Here is a 16,512-nt window from a genome sequence, read left to right on the forward strand (position 1 = left end):
TATTCTTAGAATATTTCTAATAAGGGTTGTTGATTAAAGTTAATATATACATCTAAATAATTATGTATGTGAGTTAAATATGTGTCATCGATTTATTTTTCTTGTCTTAGAATAAGTCTTTCTGTACTATGATATCGAGTAATATTAGATAATTTTCAAGCTGTTTCAAAGAAAAACTTGTGTCATTCTATAGTTGAGGATATTTTTTTTTAATAATAGTGGCTTTTATATAAAAATTGCTTTAAATTTTCAAGTAGACCTAGAATAATTATAATTACAACAACAGGAAAAAAAAAGATAATTAAAACAACAATTTTTAAAGGCTATTTTAGTTGGTGATTTAGATGAACTTCCCCCTTAGTAGCAGGGAAATTTTTTTTTACTTTAAAAAAGAGAATGCATTAATATTTAAGTAGTTTGGTTAAAAAAGCATCATTAAGTTATGAGGCAAATAACTAAAGCAAAGAAGGACTTTCTTCTCTCATAGTTAGAGCCAGCCAATTAGATATGAGAGATATTAAGAGAGGAATAACAAAATATTAGATGTAATGATCTCAATGACCCAGAGGAAAAATATTTGTAGATAATTTCAATCCAAGTTCACATATATGCTAAAACTTTTACTCTATATGATCCTAATATTACTAGAAAAAAATTAACATATATCCATCTATTTATCTTCTAAATATTAGAACAATTATTAGGCAATTAATTAACCTCACATATCCCATGTCCCAAACTTCACAAGTAAACTTGCAAGATTGACCTTTCCAGGTACAGTTTATGCAAACCTTTTCTTTTCCTTTTTTTTTTTTTAAAAAGAAGAGCTCCTAACTTTAATTATATGTATAAGAAATCCAATCTTTTATTTTGATTATCATTTCATAATTTCATACTATACATATAAATATTTTTATAATTTTCTTAGTATAGTTAACTTAATGCAAATGTTTGGTTTAATTTAACTAACGTATCTAACATTATGATATTTTATAGAATTTCATTTGTAAATAATAAAAATATAGAGTAAAACTATAATTTTACTAAAGGACATAGTGTTATATGCAAATTTCTCTATCTCTCATTTGTGTGTGTGTGTATATATATTCTAGTCTCTATCCGATAGTCCTTGCAAATATGCCTCAAAACTTTTGGTTTACTACATCATATATATATATATATATATTTCTGTGGTCCCTTTGCTGCAAAGAGACATAACTTCAGAAGTGATGCCCTTAAAATCATACTTGGATCTATCAAAAATACTAAATCCCTTTGTCTCCTATATATATACCCAAAGAAACATTGTCTTCTTTTTTAGTACAAAAATGTCAAACTAATGGATGCTATATCACGGGAAAGCTTGTAATGGTGAGAGATGCCAAGAGAAGCTAAAAGATCCCCTCAGCACTACCTAAAGAGTACCTAAACCTTTTAAGTCCAAAGCTTGGATAGGAGATCAGGCTTTAGCTTACTTTCCATTTACCCCCATTATTGGTTATTGGTGGTGAGAGTAAAAGTAAGCAATTAAGTACTGTAAATTGTTTGAATATAAAATATAAAAAATATTATTTTTAACAGTTTTAGAGCAGTTAATATAGTATCAGCGTGCCAGAGAGGTCGTAGGTTCAAATTATGTCATGCCCATTTTTATTTGCAGTTGGTGAGTTAATATGGTATCAGAGCCAGATGTTATAAGTTCAATCAAACACTGCAATTCTTAAATATATTTTTTGGGCCTATTAAAATATCTTTAAGCTTTTAGAATAGTTAGTAAATTAATATGTTGTGAGAAAAAGAATAATAAATTTTTTTTGAACTCTCTCCGATTAGCAACACTAATTTAGTAATGAAAATACCGACGATCTTTTAGCGACGCACATATAGATAGCAACCGTAGAAAAATGTGGATAAAAGTTTTAGTGACATCAAATGACATTGATGGTTTAATTAGTCAATTACCTAAGAACTTAAAAACATTCAGATCAATTGGTTATCTATCATGATATTAAACCATTCAGTATATTGAGTATAAAAGTGTGACAGTTACATTTGATGGAGAATGTAACCTAAAAGATTAATTTTTACTTGGCAAAGAGTCAATTGTTAACTAAAAACAAAACAAATTCCCCAATAAATACTCTTATACATCTAATCAACATGGGAGCTGATAAAACCTTCAATTAAAAGTCTTGATTATTGGAACTTTGCAAAGGCTTACAGGTGATAAAGTTTTTTTTTTGTTTGTTTGTTTGTTTCCAGAGAACTTTTCCCATGATATAATTTGATATAGATGCGAATAAATCCAATGCATAGGTCCCCATTGAGAAGAGAAGGTGATGGAGTTCATATAACTAGTAGATGAGCTCAGGACTTGTATGGTAATACTAATGCAAGATGTTGTTTATTATTTTAATTCCTCATTATAAAAGATTTTATCCACAATTCCTTACGTACAGTTTGAGATATCTAGAGAGTGATGCATCAATAAAGAGTACAAAATTATGAACATGAAGATCACAATCATGGAAGACATGTGAAAGTTCATAAGTAACCCACCACATGAAGAAAGGAAAAAAAGGGTTAATCACAATTAATTTTGCTAAATTATCACCGTTTTTTATGTACGCCCTCTAAACTATTTGGTTTTTTTAACCATATAGATCCTTGAATTAAGGAGTTTATGTGGATATAAAAAAAAGTTCAAAATGTATACGTAGAAAATGATGATAATTTAGAAGGGCTAAGTATAATTATCCTAATGAATTATATTAAGGAGTCATGACTTAATCCCCTTTTCTTTTAATCAGTTAGTCACAAGTTATATTATTAATATTGAGAATCATATTCGAAGGTTTAGTTTTATATCAAAAAGAGAGAAAAAACTTAAATGATTTGTATAAGCTCTTTGAATTCTCACTTAACAGCTTAAGTTTTTAAGTTTAGTAGCTTGTGTAAGTAATTTGATGCCACCAATTTGATGGTTCTAGTGAGCATGTAGACTCCTATGTATAAGTCATTGTAATGCAATAGTCATAATATGGTTAGACTAATGGAGCAAAGTCTTGAGAGAATGCAACCCGATCTCTTTCTTCCTCCTTAAGCTAGGGAAGGGAATGCGGCGACCAATCTTCTTCCTCAAGCTAGGGCGCGCAAGCTACAGACAATGGCGAGCACGACTGTTAGCAGTGAAGGGCGAAGGCAAATAGTCTCCTCCTCTTTTTCTCTTCCTCTCCTGCGGCACAACCATCTTTGATTATTATATCTCATCAATACCACAATCCATCTGCTAATTCCTTTTGCTAATTATAGTAGAATTCTCTCATAGCAAAATTAAAACTTCACTATCTTAATTAAAAAATATATATATAACTCAACTAATTTTCTAATTGTAGTAGAATTCCCTTCTTTTTTCTAGGGGTGGATCCTGATCTCTCATCCATTTTGGTTTAGTTTAGTGATCTCAAAAATAAGTCTACATACTTGAACTGTTTAGCTCCATAATAAGTAGGGTTTTACCATGCAAAAGAAAGGAGTATATGGGAACCCTTTGAATAAATTTTCCATTAACTTTAACTGGTACCTTTTGATGCTTAATAAAAGAGATGCATTTTCTTAAAACTTTATAATGTAATTATTAGACTAACTTAGCTTTATCTCTAGATCAAATCACATTTACTTATGAATATTTTCGAATTTGAATTTGAATAGCATGACACGATTCAATTCCATCTCATGCATGTTTTTGATAATGATAGTTTTAATATTTAAAAATAATAGTTATGGAAAACAAATGCAATAATTCTATTCTGTGGGTTGCTAATCCATCTACAAATCCAAATACAGGAGGTAGAAAAAAGAAAACTAGTATAAATAAGCTTCTTTATTACAGAATTTTTTTTAAAAAAGAAACAAAACCCCACCAGTTTTTTATTTTTTATTTTTTTTAAATGAAAATCCCCACCAGAAATTTGACTGGGTACTGGTAATAATCTCTCTCTTTCTCTCCCTCTCTCTTCCAATCATGGAGTTATATGCTTTCCCTGTTTGTGACCTAATGGTGAGGGCATCTAGTTAAAAAGTAGTTCTCTCTCTCTCTCTCTCTCGATCGACCAAATTCCTCCTTTTTATGATATATATATATATATATTTTTTTTTTTTCTTTCTATCTTTCTACCGTTATGTTTCGTTTCGTGGTTTCTTTTCGTAATTCTATTATTATATCTTTCAATATGGTTTGTTATTCCTAAAAATAACCGTCGGCAAATATTCCTTCCTCTCGTTGTAAGCGGCGACTAGGTTTCCATTTAGCTGTATTCCTCTGTCTCTCCTCTGTGTATTCGGTGTTTATGCCGGTGTAAACACCCGATACACGTCGCCCCCGGATCGAAATTTCATCCGGGCACCCACCGAGGCGACAAAAGATGGCGATTTGAGAGGTGGGTCTTCGTGATCTTGGCAAATGAGGCGCGATTTCGATGTGGTTTCTTGTCTCTCTCTCGCAAAGTTGTGAGTTTTGGAGGATAAAAGGGGTGTCTTTTGATCACCTTTACGGTTTGATCCTTTTATCGTGGTCATTATTTTTTCTCTCTTTTTTCCGAGATTTGTCTTGGATTTAGTGGGCGTTGGGAGGAGGAGGAGGCGAATTCCCTCGTTTGTCCCTTTTGATCAGCTACAATGTTCTTCTGGGGTCATGTATAAATGTTGAGAGATTTCAATTGGAATCGTCTTTCCGGGACAAAGAAAGGATCTCGTGAGATACAGCAAGTCACTTCTATTTCTTTGCTTCGGAGATTATGGGGTTCTTGAGCATCATGGGTAATTCATTTGGGTGCTCGGCGTCAGGGGAACGGCTCGTCTCTGCAGCGAGAGATGGGGACCTTCAAGAGGCTAAGGCTCTCTTGGAATACAACCCTCGATTAGCGAGATATTCTACCTTTGGCGTTCGGAATTCACCTCTGCATCACTCGGCGGCTCAGGGCCACCATGAGGTTATTGATTGATCAGGCCCATTTGTTTAATTTAAGAGATTAAATTGTTGATCTATTTGTTGTTGTAGCTAAATTTTATCTGATGATTTGTATCTTCAGATTGTATCTCTATTGCTTGAATCTGGTGTTGACATCAATCTTAGGAACTTTAGAGGACAGGTGAATTTTATGTCCAGTCCTATTTTGCATGACTTTCTTTGACCTCGTTGAGAATCTTTTATGTTTTTAAAATTTTCTAATGCATGAAGGATATTTTTTTCCCTTCCAAATTTAAGAAAATATTCAACTTTTGAACAGACTGCTTTAATGCAAGCTTGCCAATATGGTCACTGGGAGGTTGTTCAAACTCTCATGCTCTTTCAAGCCAATGTAAGTTTTTTTTTATGCTCAACATTTTTATGATCACAGCTTTTGCCTGTCTCATCTTGTGTATCTCTGATGGCATGTGAAATTATTCTTAGATTCACAAAACAGATTATCTCAATGGAGGAACAGCTCTCCACTTTGCAGCTTTAAATGGTCATGCTCGTTGCATTCGTCTTTTGGTAGTTGATTATGTACCAAGCATACCTGAGTTTTGGAACGTGATGAGAAGGATATCAGCTGAAGAAGTTTCTATAGACTATGATGACAAGTACAATGAATTATCATTATCCTCTTTGGTACTTTCTTCTATTTTGTAGAAGAAATAATTATTTCTTGTACAATTCCAGTGTCTTATGCAAGATAGTCAATAGAAGGGCAGATGGAGGCATCACTGCACTTCATATGGCGGCACTAAATGGGCATGTGGATAGTGTGCAATTGCTATTGGACTTGGGAGCCTGTGTCTCGGAGGTCACAGTGGAAGACGGGACGACCATTGATCTGATAGGTCCTTTCTTCGTATTTCTACTTTTCTATTCTGTTTGTTACAATTGAACTTCAACTACCTATTTTTACCATTATTATCCTTGCAATGTGCAGGAATTTTCTACCTGAACATGGAATTCTATTGCTTTATAATCTTGCAGACCTTTCACATTTTTGTGTGATGACATGCTACTTGCTATTTGATGAAGTACCTATACTTGTGGATCTTAAAACTTTTACAATTAGAAGTGTGATTCTGCTTTTCCTTTAGCTGCTGAAGTTAAAAATTATTCTCTATAGTGAAAACAAGTAGGAAGATCACTATCCTCATCTTTCATAGAATTTTGAATCGCTCTATGTTTCTATCTTAGTTACCAAGTAAGAATTATGTTCCTTTGGTTTAAGTATTGCAAGTCCTACATCCTAATTATTCCTTGTTTTGATTTTTTGAGGGAGTGTTGGGACTATAAACAAAGAAAATGTTGGGCCTTTCTAGTTCTTTATGTGTCAAACCTACCTCAACCCACCCCCAACCGATTGTATGATCTCTATAACCAAAACCAAATCATATTCCTCTGATGAAACCCATCCTTACTTTTCTGGTTTTAGATTCAAAATTGGTTTTGGTGGGCTAACTCGGGAAAGATGGGACAGACTGCTTTAGCGCAAATCATTTATCAATTCCTAAGGCAACAAACTGCTTCTATACATTACTTGACTCAAATAGGTTTTACAGATACATGATGACTTAGATGTAATATTAGTGAAACATGGGATCTTGTGAGATGATGGATGATTGTCGCAGGATAGGGAAACTAATGAGCTGTAAGTTTCTTATTATATACTAATTGAACTTGGTTTAGTTTGGATTGGTTTACTTAACCCTTCAGCTCAAGCTGGAAAGGTTTTTAAGTCAGATTGGAGAACCTACTCAAGCCTGGAAAGATTTTTAAGTTCTGCAGAAACATCCATATTTAGCTTGGCTTCACCTGCACAGTTGTATTGCTAGGGTTTTCCAAAAATATTAGTCGTTCTTCCTTTGATCATATTATTGTTAGAATTTTCTAGAAGAATGTTGTTAGTAGCAATTAATATTGTTTGGACACACACATCCAAAAAGATCCGTTTCAACATGTATACTACCCATGTCAACAAGTAAACTCATGTTAGATATTTGTTGTACTCCCTTGACACTGATCAATCTCAGGAGTAGCTCATCCACATGATTAGGAGTTGCTTTGCTTTGATGAAGCTTTATTCACATTTGCATTTACTTCATAGCTGATGCATTATTAAGTTATTTCTGACTTAAGCTATTTTACATTAATCTTTTTATAGTTATTGTCCAGTACTTTTATGCTTTCAAAGGACTACTTTTTACAGCAAGAATCAAAACAAAGCTTGTTATCTCCATTTGGCAGGTGCAGGAAGCACACCACTTCATTATGCTGCTTGTGGCGGAAATGCAGTCTGTTGTCAAGTATGCTAGATATATATGTTTGATTGCTCATCTTCTGGAAAACTAACTATCAGAACATTATAATGCAGATTCTTATTGCCAGAGGAGCCAGCTTGACTGCTGAAAATTCTAATGGGTATGCTTTTGAATGATGCAGCGGATGTGTTCTAATACATAGATATCTTGACTCATCTCCTTTATCTCATCTGTTAGATATGAAATGTGTGTAATCTCACATTAATCATTTCCATATGACTGCAGTTGGACTCCATTAATGGTAGCTCGTTCATGGCATAGAAATTGGCTTGAGGATATCTTAAGCAAACAACCAGAAAGTCAGTTATGCACTCCTCCTTCTCCTTACCTTTGTCTCCCCCTAATGAGTATAATGAACATTGCTAGGTGAGTGTGGTGCACATTTTCTTCTATTGAAATTGTTCAGTTATTCAAATAGAAGCTAATATTTGCAGGACTTTTATGTGTATTTTAGTTTTGATGGACTATTAAGTATTTTATGGCTGTGTTAGTTCTTGTATTTTGTCTGAAGTAATGATTTGCTGTCGCTATCTCATCTTAAATGCGAAGTGTAGTCTCTATGCAGGTTCTTTAATTATTAATCTTCATATGAAATTTGAATATATGGTATTCACTTGTTAAAATTTTGTATTTAGTTGTTGGGCGTTCATACTTCTTAGGAATGATTACATTATTTACTGTTTGTGCACATGAGAATAGGCACCCCTAGTAGGGGTGGCAATTGTGTCGAGTCTAGCTGGTTTGAGTTGGGCCAGGTTTGGCTGACAGTTACATAACCCATTTATTAAACAAGATGAAATACTGAATAGTAAACACGATCACAACCTGCTTATTGTACATGGGTGAAATTTCACAACCCATGCAACTCATTTACACAACATGATTAGTTTTCCATTAAGTGGTTTGTTAACACGAAGTGACAAATCCAACCCTTGCAATATCTATTTATTGTAACACAGCAACCAGTATGGCTGTTACTGTTGGTGATGATGGGGTAGAAATATTAAGGCGTTGGTAGGCCTCAGATCAGATTAGATCTAGGTATCACCAATATTCTTCGCTGCAGTTTAAGCTCTGAAGGACATGAGATCACCAAACTGTGAGGATACACAAAGAAAACAAGAAAAAGAAAAAGAAGAAGAAAACTGATTGGACCTTGCTTTAGTGGGAAACATTCCTCAACCAACGAGAAGCCTTGAGCTATAGCCAGTTTAGGAAGGGAGGCCAGATGGCTAGGTTCTAGGGTGGTGTTAGGGTTCAGGAGTATATATGGCATTTTTTTGGTGCATTAAAGATAATTACTCCATATTTTTGCCTTGATTTGCAAAGTTTGCATTATATATGCTCAGCCTTAAACCTACAAAGACCTTCGTGATGAGACCTACCAGGACCTTGGAATTGAAAGTTTCTTCTCGATATTTCTGATGTTTGTAGTTAAGCCCTATCATAAATTCATCAATTAAGACAATGTCGTCAACAAATTATGTAAATTATTGAATATCATCTTGAATGCCATTATAGATGAATTTAAAGAGGTAAGGATTTAATCCCCAATTTTGACATAATCCTCTGGTTTTGAGGAAATTCACTTCTCTCTCCCCTTGACACTAGTAGCAAATTTGTCATATCTATTATTACATCTGTATAGTACTATTTTACAAAACCTACCGTATGAGTTCCCTAGGGACTATTATTGTGTTTTTTTAATCAGCGAGTACCATATGCTAGTACTTGTACCTATAGATATGCTTTGCATCATCAGTAAGTAAATAGAAATTTTTAGTAGATCTATTTTGCATGAAACTAAATTTAAATACAGTTTCTTCATATCTTAAACTCTGTTTAGTAATCTTTTTCCAAGATTTTGTGGTATATTCATAGTTCTGATTCTATGGTAACTTTTTATATTGTTTTGAGAGAAGTGGGCATGTGTAACTTTTATGTTGTTCTCTACGAGTAAGTGAAGATTGCTGGTTATTTGAGTAATTTGAGGGAAAGTTGTCTCTCGCAGAGAATGTGGATGGAAAAATACAATTGGGACACCTGCATGCATTGATCCATGTGCTGTCTGCTTGGAAAGGAGATGCACTGTAGCTGCAGAAGGTACTTTCTTGAAACCCATTTAATTTTATTTCATTTAGTCATCATAATCTAATATTTTTGTTATCTTATCTCTAGAATCGTTGTCTATTGAATGCTTGATTCACGAGATTATGGAATTGATAATTTTTGTCTTAGTTGTGAGGACGCCCTTACCCATGAGAGGAACTTCTCTTAATTATGTGACTTTTGGTACACACATGCCACTCATGCTATACGGAAGATTAAGGGCGGGCCACATGAATTTTTTTATTCAAATGCGTTTCATTGAATTAGCTATGGTGAGTTTATTTTGCATTTAATTTTGAGCAAGTCTTTTTCTCCAATAGCTATGTCATGGGGTAGATTTATACATGGTTTGAAATTTCGCCCTAGAAGGAACAATACCAGCCAAAACTTTGTAAAATTGCAAATGCGTTTCATTGAATTAGCTATGGTGAGTTTATTTTGCATTTAATTTTGAGCAGGTCTTTTTCTCCAATAGCTATGTCATGGAGTAGATCTGTACATGGTTTGAAATTTCACCCTAGAAGGAACAATACCAGCCAAAACTTCGCAAAATTGTTGATTTGACCATTATTTCAGACTACTGTCTGCAGAAAACGATCCATTGCATACATTTTGACCCAAACTTTTTGTATTTTCTTGGAGTCATAACTGACCAACCAAAACAGAAACCGACACTTGGAACCATAGACTTAAGATTGACCTGTTAGTGAAAGAAATGGCTTCATGTGCACACGTCAACAGAATTGCTTGGATATCTCATTATGGATATAGAACATAGTTTTCATTTTTACCTCCAATCTTTCCTCTAGTCTACAGTTATGTGGCAGACATTAACATAAACTGTTTGCCTGCTTATTTGGCATAGTATCCATTTTCATATTTAATAATTGGGTCTGCAATATCAAGTTAACATTGTATTGTTATATTCACATTTTACTCAGTAAACTGAAGATTCTCAATAATCTTTCCAAGGGACTTGCCAATTTTGCACATTATGCATGCATGGGCCACCAATTATTGGGTTGGAAATATGTACAATCTAAGAAAGCCTTGTCTTGATTTCATAGCAGCTAGTGCTTAGGGGTCTAGTTGAAGATGAGCATTCCTACCATGTCCCAGTTTGGCCCATGCAATTGATTTCTCTGCTGACATATATCACAAATATTCTCATTTTCCAGGCTGTAATCATGAGTTCTGCACGAAATGTGCTCTGTATCTATGTTCGACCAACAGCACCTTGACCATTGTATCTGGCCCACCAGGGGCAATACCTTGTCCTCTTTGCCGGCATGCAATTATCTCCTATGTCATGCTCCCTGGTGCAAGCCCGATAAGGGAGCCATCAAGGATGAGCCTGTCCTTATCCCTATGCACCACTTGCCCAGCTGTGATCTCAGATTCTACTACATCAATGGCCAGCCAGTTGTGCAAGCCTGATTTCCAGTTAGAAGGTTCATCTTCCTTCAGGTCCCTCAGCTGCCAGAGGTTCCCTTCAATGAAACTAAATTCAACGCTCTGCATGGGCGCTCCTGAGACAAGCCCATGTCTTATAAGATGCTCAAGATCGGGATCCAGCTTACGTCGATCGGCTTCACAAGGAGAGAGCGGTAGAAGATTGTGGCTCTTCACCTTCAACCAACTAGCTGCTACTACTGGTAGCAGCTAAAGCTCTACATTCTTTTTGTGGGTCGGTTTCATTTTGCCTATTCTTTTGTCCTGTTGACCTTTGTGTGGTTGCTATATATGAACCTCTGTAGCTAAAATGCCAATCAATTTGTTGTTGATATGAGTAATATATGGCTATAGTGGTGTTGTAGATATGACTGTTCTCTTATTGTGCTGTATATCTGAAAATGGGTCCTTCTGATGAATGTTGTATATCTGCAAGATAAGGAGGTTAATGCTATAATTTGTTTATTATTCTTTATGAAGCATAGAGTAGTTATATAATCTTTTATTGTGGAAATGAACTAGTTTTTGAGGAAGTGCTGCTACTTTTGCTTGATGCATTATCTTTTTTATTTAGTACTTGGTATTTGATACTTGATGTTCATTCATGGCCAGCCCAAAAGAAGAAGAAAAGAAAGAAAAGATGTGGCTGTTTGGAATTTTGGAGATGTATGATGTTATTAAACTTAATTTGTGGATCTTGGAATGATTTTGGAGAATATTATGCATAATGGTGATTGGAAATTTGGAAATTTCTTTTGAGAACATACCTATGGTTCTTAAAAAAGCTAATATAAATCAATGGTAACTGGAGTTTGACATCTTTCTTGTAGGCTTACTATTGTCTTCTATGTTGTATCATAATCTTCTCTTGCTTCTTTTTCTTTTGGGAGTCACAGTAGGTTGAATCAATTTCTTCGAGTTTAATGAGACTGCTTTCTGGATTTCAATTCGAGAATACTCATACCATATGAACCTCTTTAACCATTTGAGCATCGTCGCAATAGGCGAGTCGCATGAAACTGATACTAATTAAGCTATAACTATTATCACTGAATTAACTTTCTTTCTTGTGAGTATTTATACTGAGAGAAGATGAGCTCCTGACTGCTTAGAAAGGAACAGAATATCTCTGACCATTGGGATATCAATAGGAGATCAAAATGTCATCTTCTAGCAGCAACATTTTTGACCATCTTACAATAATTTTTGTGCTGTTGAAACCCTATCCAATCGAAGAAATTTATGAACATTCAAGAGCTGGAAGGCTAAATATGAACCGACAATAAGCTAATCCTTCCTATATATAAAAACACTTAGGTTTCATACTAAACTTTAATAAGTATAGTAAACCATCTAGGCTTCGAGTTGTGTGTGTAAGCTGAACATGCTCTATGCCGTCGCGTTGAAGTCGATTTTATGACCTTTTGATCATAGAAAAAGGTACACGTTACCTTTTTGGTCATAGAAAAATATACTTATCAACTCTATAATAGTTGGTTAATATTTGTCGGCTTTTTAATCACATAAGATGAACAACAAGATCTACTATTTCCAATCATTAATTATCTTATTTCCATTCCGCTGTAGGCCAAGGTGGACTTCATGTTCCATTATTCCAGGAAAGAAAATCCCATCCCCCAATATATTTGTCAGATTGTAATGGGCTAATTGGACAACAAAAGACCAAATTCCTGCAACCTATCCACAAAGCATTGCCTACTCGAGAGTTTTACTTCCTAACACATGAAGAAAACGTTCCAATTTCCATGTTGAGATTTTTAAGTCTTTGATTGACTTGGCCATCCCCAATTAGGTTTCACTTCACAAATAGAGGAGGGCCCTGCTATTTATCATCATTGATGTAGCTAATTAACAAATGGGTATGGATATTAGACAAATGTGACATTAGATTTGAGAGGATACATTGGATGGATTGAGATGGTTCAATGTGGCATTTGAATCGATCACAGTGGTCTCTGAATTTTTGGCTCAAACGATAGCGACCACGTTTTGCACGTACACCACTTGTGCTGCCGACTACCTAATAAAGAACAATACTTTTTTCTTTTCTTTTTTTTTTATACAAGATAGGTTGCACCAAATTGCAAATTTACGACCGATAAAAGGGCTGCAATGTCACCACCCATGAGAGTCCAACAAACTCTAGTAGAGTTAGTAGGTACCATTCCCTATGATTAAGAAGATCATAGAATTTGACTCAACGACTCGACTCGGTTAATGGCTCGGTAGTGCGGTTGGCTTGGAAAAACAGCGCGATAGCTTGGAGCAGGCTTTAGTGGTGTTTAGACATCTTGCTATATTGGCTAAAGTTCGGTGGAGCCTAAGTTGTCTTTATATCTAGAGATAGTTGGCTCTTTGTCCAGCCTATAACTAGCCTTAGGGTTCATGAATAATTATAATTATCTTTGTATCAAGGAAGGATTAATTATTTGTCCAACTGATATCTAACCTTTGAGCTCTTGAATAATAAGAAAACAAGGGCTGCCATGTTAGCAGCTTGATTGGTGCTATAGAAAAAAAAACCTTGCCCCGAGTTGGATGCCTCTTTGCAGCGTGAAAAGATTCGGTGTGGATCGATCCCATTCAGGTTGATTTAGGGATGTTGTTAAATATGCTTAAATCTGACGGTCATGATCACGCTCTGCTTTAACCTTATAGGGCGTTATGTATTCAATTTTAGATGTGATCATAGTCATTAGATATGCATGACTATTATACTAGTGCATATCTAATGGCACGTTTGGATTGATCAAAATAGGTCGATCTGCATCAAGTCTAATCTTGTTTACGGTCAGAGTGCTTGAGTAAGAAGCAACGATCACACACAGCATATATTATATAGTTCCTAGTTTATCCAAGAGTAGAAATCAGGGGAGGGTTAGAGTTGTTCACCAAACTAGATCTCCTTACAAACTTATTATAGCAAAATAGGCTACGCTTTCAATTAGGTCTCTTTTGGACATGCCAATTTCTAACTCATCATGTTAGCGTTTAGCATGTTACTATCAAACAAACTAGAGAGATATTATATAAAAATTGAATAAATTAGAGAAATATATAATTAGATTGTGAGCTAAACCAGAGAAGCACAAACCAATAAATATGCAAGTAATTCTGATTCAATAAACAAAATATAACGCGAGAAGGGGTGGAATATATATATATATATATATATATATATATATATATATCGGGGAAAGTCATTCAAGATATTTATATGTTTTTAAAAAGACCAACTTTAAATAATTTTTTTCTTTAAACAAAAAAGAAGAGAAATTTGCATATACACCCCCCTCTTTTAATAAAATTATGATTTACACCCTATATGTTCACTATTTATAAATCGAGTCCTATAATTTAGTGAATATGTGTAGAAAATATCCTGCCGTTAGATCAGTTAATTAAACTTAACCAAATCTCTTAGTTAAATTAACTATACTACAAAAATAATAAAAAAATATAATTAACCAAGTATATTTTAGTTATTTTAGAAATAAAATATCTCTACTTAACGAAATATTTTCACAGTGTCAGTTCAAATCTAACATAGAATATTTTTTACATATATTCATTCGCTAAATTATAGAGCTCGATTAATAAATACTAAAAATGTATGGTGTAAACTTATAAAACCCATGTTATTGGCCACTTGTCCATGACCAAACTTAGCCTATTGCCTACCAGCAATAAAGAAGTTAGCATGCAACTTTTTCCAAACTGGAACTGATCACTTGCTACTGAGACGACTTTTTATTTTTCGAGTTTGAACTTTGAAGTATGTTCATTTATTATTATTGTCTTTTTTATTTTAATTAATTCATTTATTATTATTTCCACTTAAATAATAATAATTTGCGAGTGTCACATGATCTTAGAGACAATTTAATCCTTTATTTTAGATGAAAGAAAAAAAAAAGTTTGAGGAAAAAATTGTTTTTTTATTTACACCGTTGCGAACGTGAGAAATTTTTCATAGTTTAAGGAATGTATAGAAGGCCTTCATTTCATTTACCATTCTTTCTGACCTAATCTTACCATTTTCTTAAGCTATTTTTCTTTAAAACATCATGATTGGGATAAAAATGTTCTCTTTCTCGGATAAACTAAGCATGAAGTTGATAGATGTCTACTGGACGAAGACAAGGAGGGTGGTGAAATTTAATGGAACAACTATTATTATTATTGCTACTCAAAAGTGCAACAGCACAAGATGAGAATAATAACTTCACCTATAGATTCCACTTTCTAGCTCACAGAGAAGAACACCAACGAATCTTTATGAGCCATCACTACCACTTGGCAAGGGATTTGGATTCTATGAAGGTTTTGAAGTGACTCCAAAGCGGGTTGCATCAATTGAACACATCCGATAGATCTTATCATGCCCGCTCAAATTCTAAGAGCACTTTATATTCTTTTAGAGTGATTAGAATCATCGAAGGTACATAATATTTGAGCACTTTATATTCTTTTACGAGCGTAATTAGAATCATCGAAGATACATAATATTTGATATTTGATGCGTAGACCTATCGACACACATTGACCGGCACCAAATTTCCGCTCTTGAGTAAGATTGATTCCCCATTATAGTTTATTTGATATTTGATGTGTAGACCTATCAACACAAGTTGACCTGCACCGAATCTATGCTCTTTAGTAAGGTTGGTTCCCCGTCACAATTTAACATCACCATCCAAACTACTATTGTCAAGCAAATACAATGGTAGTCAAAATACCAGCAGTAACATTGATGCTCTCATAGAATTGGGAAATAAGAGGGGTTGATATCACAATCACTGGCAAATGTTCTAAATCATCCTTAACCTATACTTATTTTCTAAACTTGCCTAAGAGAGTTTATACTGATTTAAGTTATTATATTATTTGATTGCAAACCATTGTGGCAGTGTAATTATAACATTTGATATAACATAAAAAGTAAGATATATTTTAACAAACAACTAAAATACTCTTTATACTGGACGAATAATAATTAATTTGAAGTGCTGTCTTTTTAAAAGTAAGATGATAATGAGTGAATATAAAACATTAGATGAAAGAGGAGAGGAGATAGAAGTAGGTATTAGTAAACTAATATAAAGATAAGCTATTGTTTTGTTACCATCCTAGTATAAAGGGGCTCATACTGGAATAAGCTTATACTTGTTCCTTATTATTTTGGAAACTAATATAATAACTTGAAACCTTCCTTAATCAACTGGATCCCATCAATATTTAAAAACGAGTTTTTGACTAAACTAACCCTGTTCTAAACTTTATTTTCTTTTTACCAAAATAAACCACAATCCAAAATTAATATCAGAGGTTCTATCTCACTATAGCCAACAAGTTCAGCATTTATATCCGTAAATTAACGAAATAAAACACTAATCTTATTAGCATTTTATATTTGTTAAACGCCGAACTTATCCGATTAAATGCTGACAGATTCAATTAAGTCATCCTTTAGCTTTTTTTCTTTGCCACACATGAAACGTTCATAAGATCGACTTATATATCAGAAGAAGATACTAAACCTGTTAGTATTGCCTCTTTTTAAAATAAAACACTAATAACTACAGTGAAACA

At 34.0% G+C, this 16,512-nt stretch overlaps 1 protein-coding gene across 3 annotated transcripts; it reads left to right on the plus strand.

The window, feature by feature from the left end:
* The first annotated feature begins 4,193 nt into the window (after positions 1–4,193).
* Positions 4,194–11,374, plus strand: LOC140800267 (probable E3 ubiquitin-protein ligase XBOS32). 3 transcript variants are annotated; one of them, XM_073154954.1, is made up of 11 exons: positions 4,194–4,991; positions 5,091–5,150; positions 5,289–5,360; positions 5,453–5,625; positions 5,705–5,865; positions 7,265–7,323; positions 7,392–7,438; positions 7,564–7,704; positions 9,350–9,441; positions 9,577–9,719; positions 10,626–11,267. In XM_073154954.1, exons 1-11 carry the CDS (start codon positions 4,797–4,799, stop codon positions 10,686–10,688), a joined length of 1,206 nt encoding a protein of 401 aa, XP_073011055.1. In that variant the 5' UTR covers positions 4,194–4,796; the 3' UTR covers positions 10,689–11,267. The 3 variants fall into 3 exon arrangements, with proteins under 3 accessions (XP_073011055.1, XP_073011054.1, XP_073011053.1); XM_073154953.1 differs by having other exon boundaries at positions 9,517–9,719; positions 10,626–10,822; XM_073154952.1 differs by lacking the exon at positions 9,577–9,719 and having other exon boundaries at positions 10,626–11,374.
* Positions 11,375–16,512: the final 5,138 nt, after the last annotated feature.

Source organism: Typha latifolia, chromosome 13 (genome assembly GCF_019914945.1).
Source record: "Typha latifolia isolate L0001 chromosome 13, TyphaL0001v2, whole genome shotgun sequence".
NCBI classification, from domain to species: domain Eukaryota; kingdom Viridiplantae; phylum Streptophyta; class Magnoliopsida; order Poales; family Typhaceae; genus Typha; species Typha latifolia.

What these genes read in the sequence shown, in the direction of transcription:
- LOC140800267 (XM_073154952.1), top strand. Translation starts at nt 4,797, where the DNA reads ATGGGGTTCTTGAGCATCATGGGTAATTCATTTGGGTGCTCGGCGTCA. An exon ending in GACGACCATTGATCTGATAG is followed by an intron (nt 5,866 to 7,264) that starts GTCCTTTCTTCG and finishes TCCATTTGGCAG; the next exon opens with GTGCAGGAAGCACACCACTT. An exon ending in GAAATGCAGTCTGTTGTCAA is followed by an intron (nt 7,324 to 7,391) that starts GTATGCTAGATA and finishes ATTATAATGCAG; the next exon opens with ATTCTTATTGCCAGAGGAGC.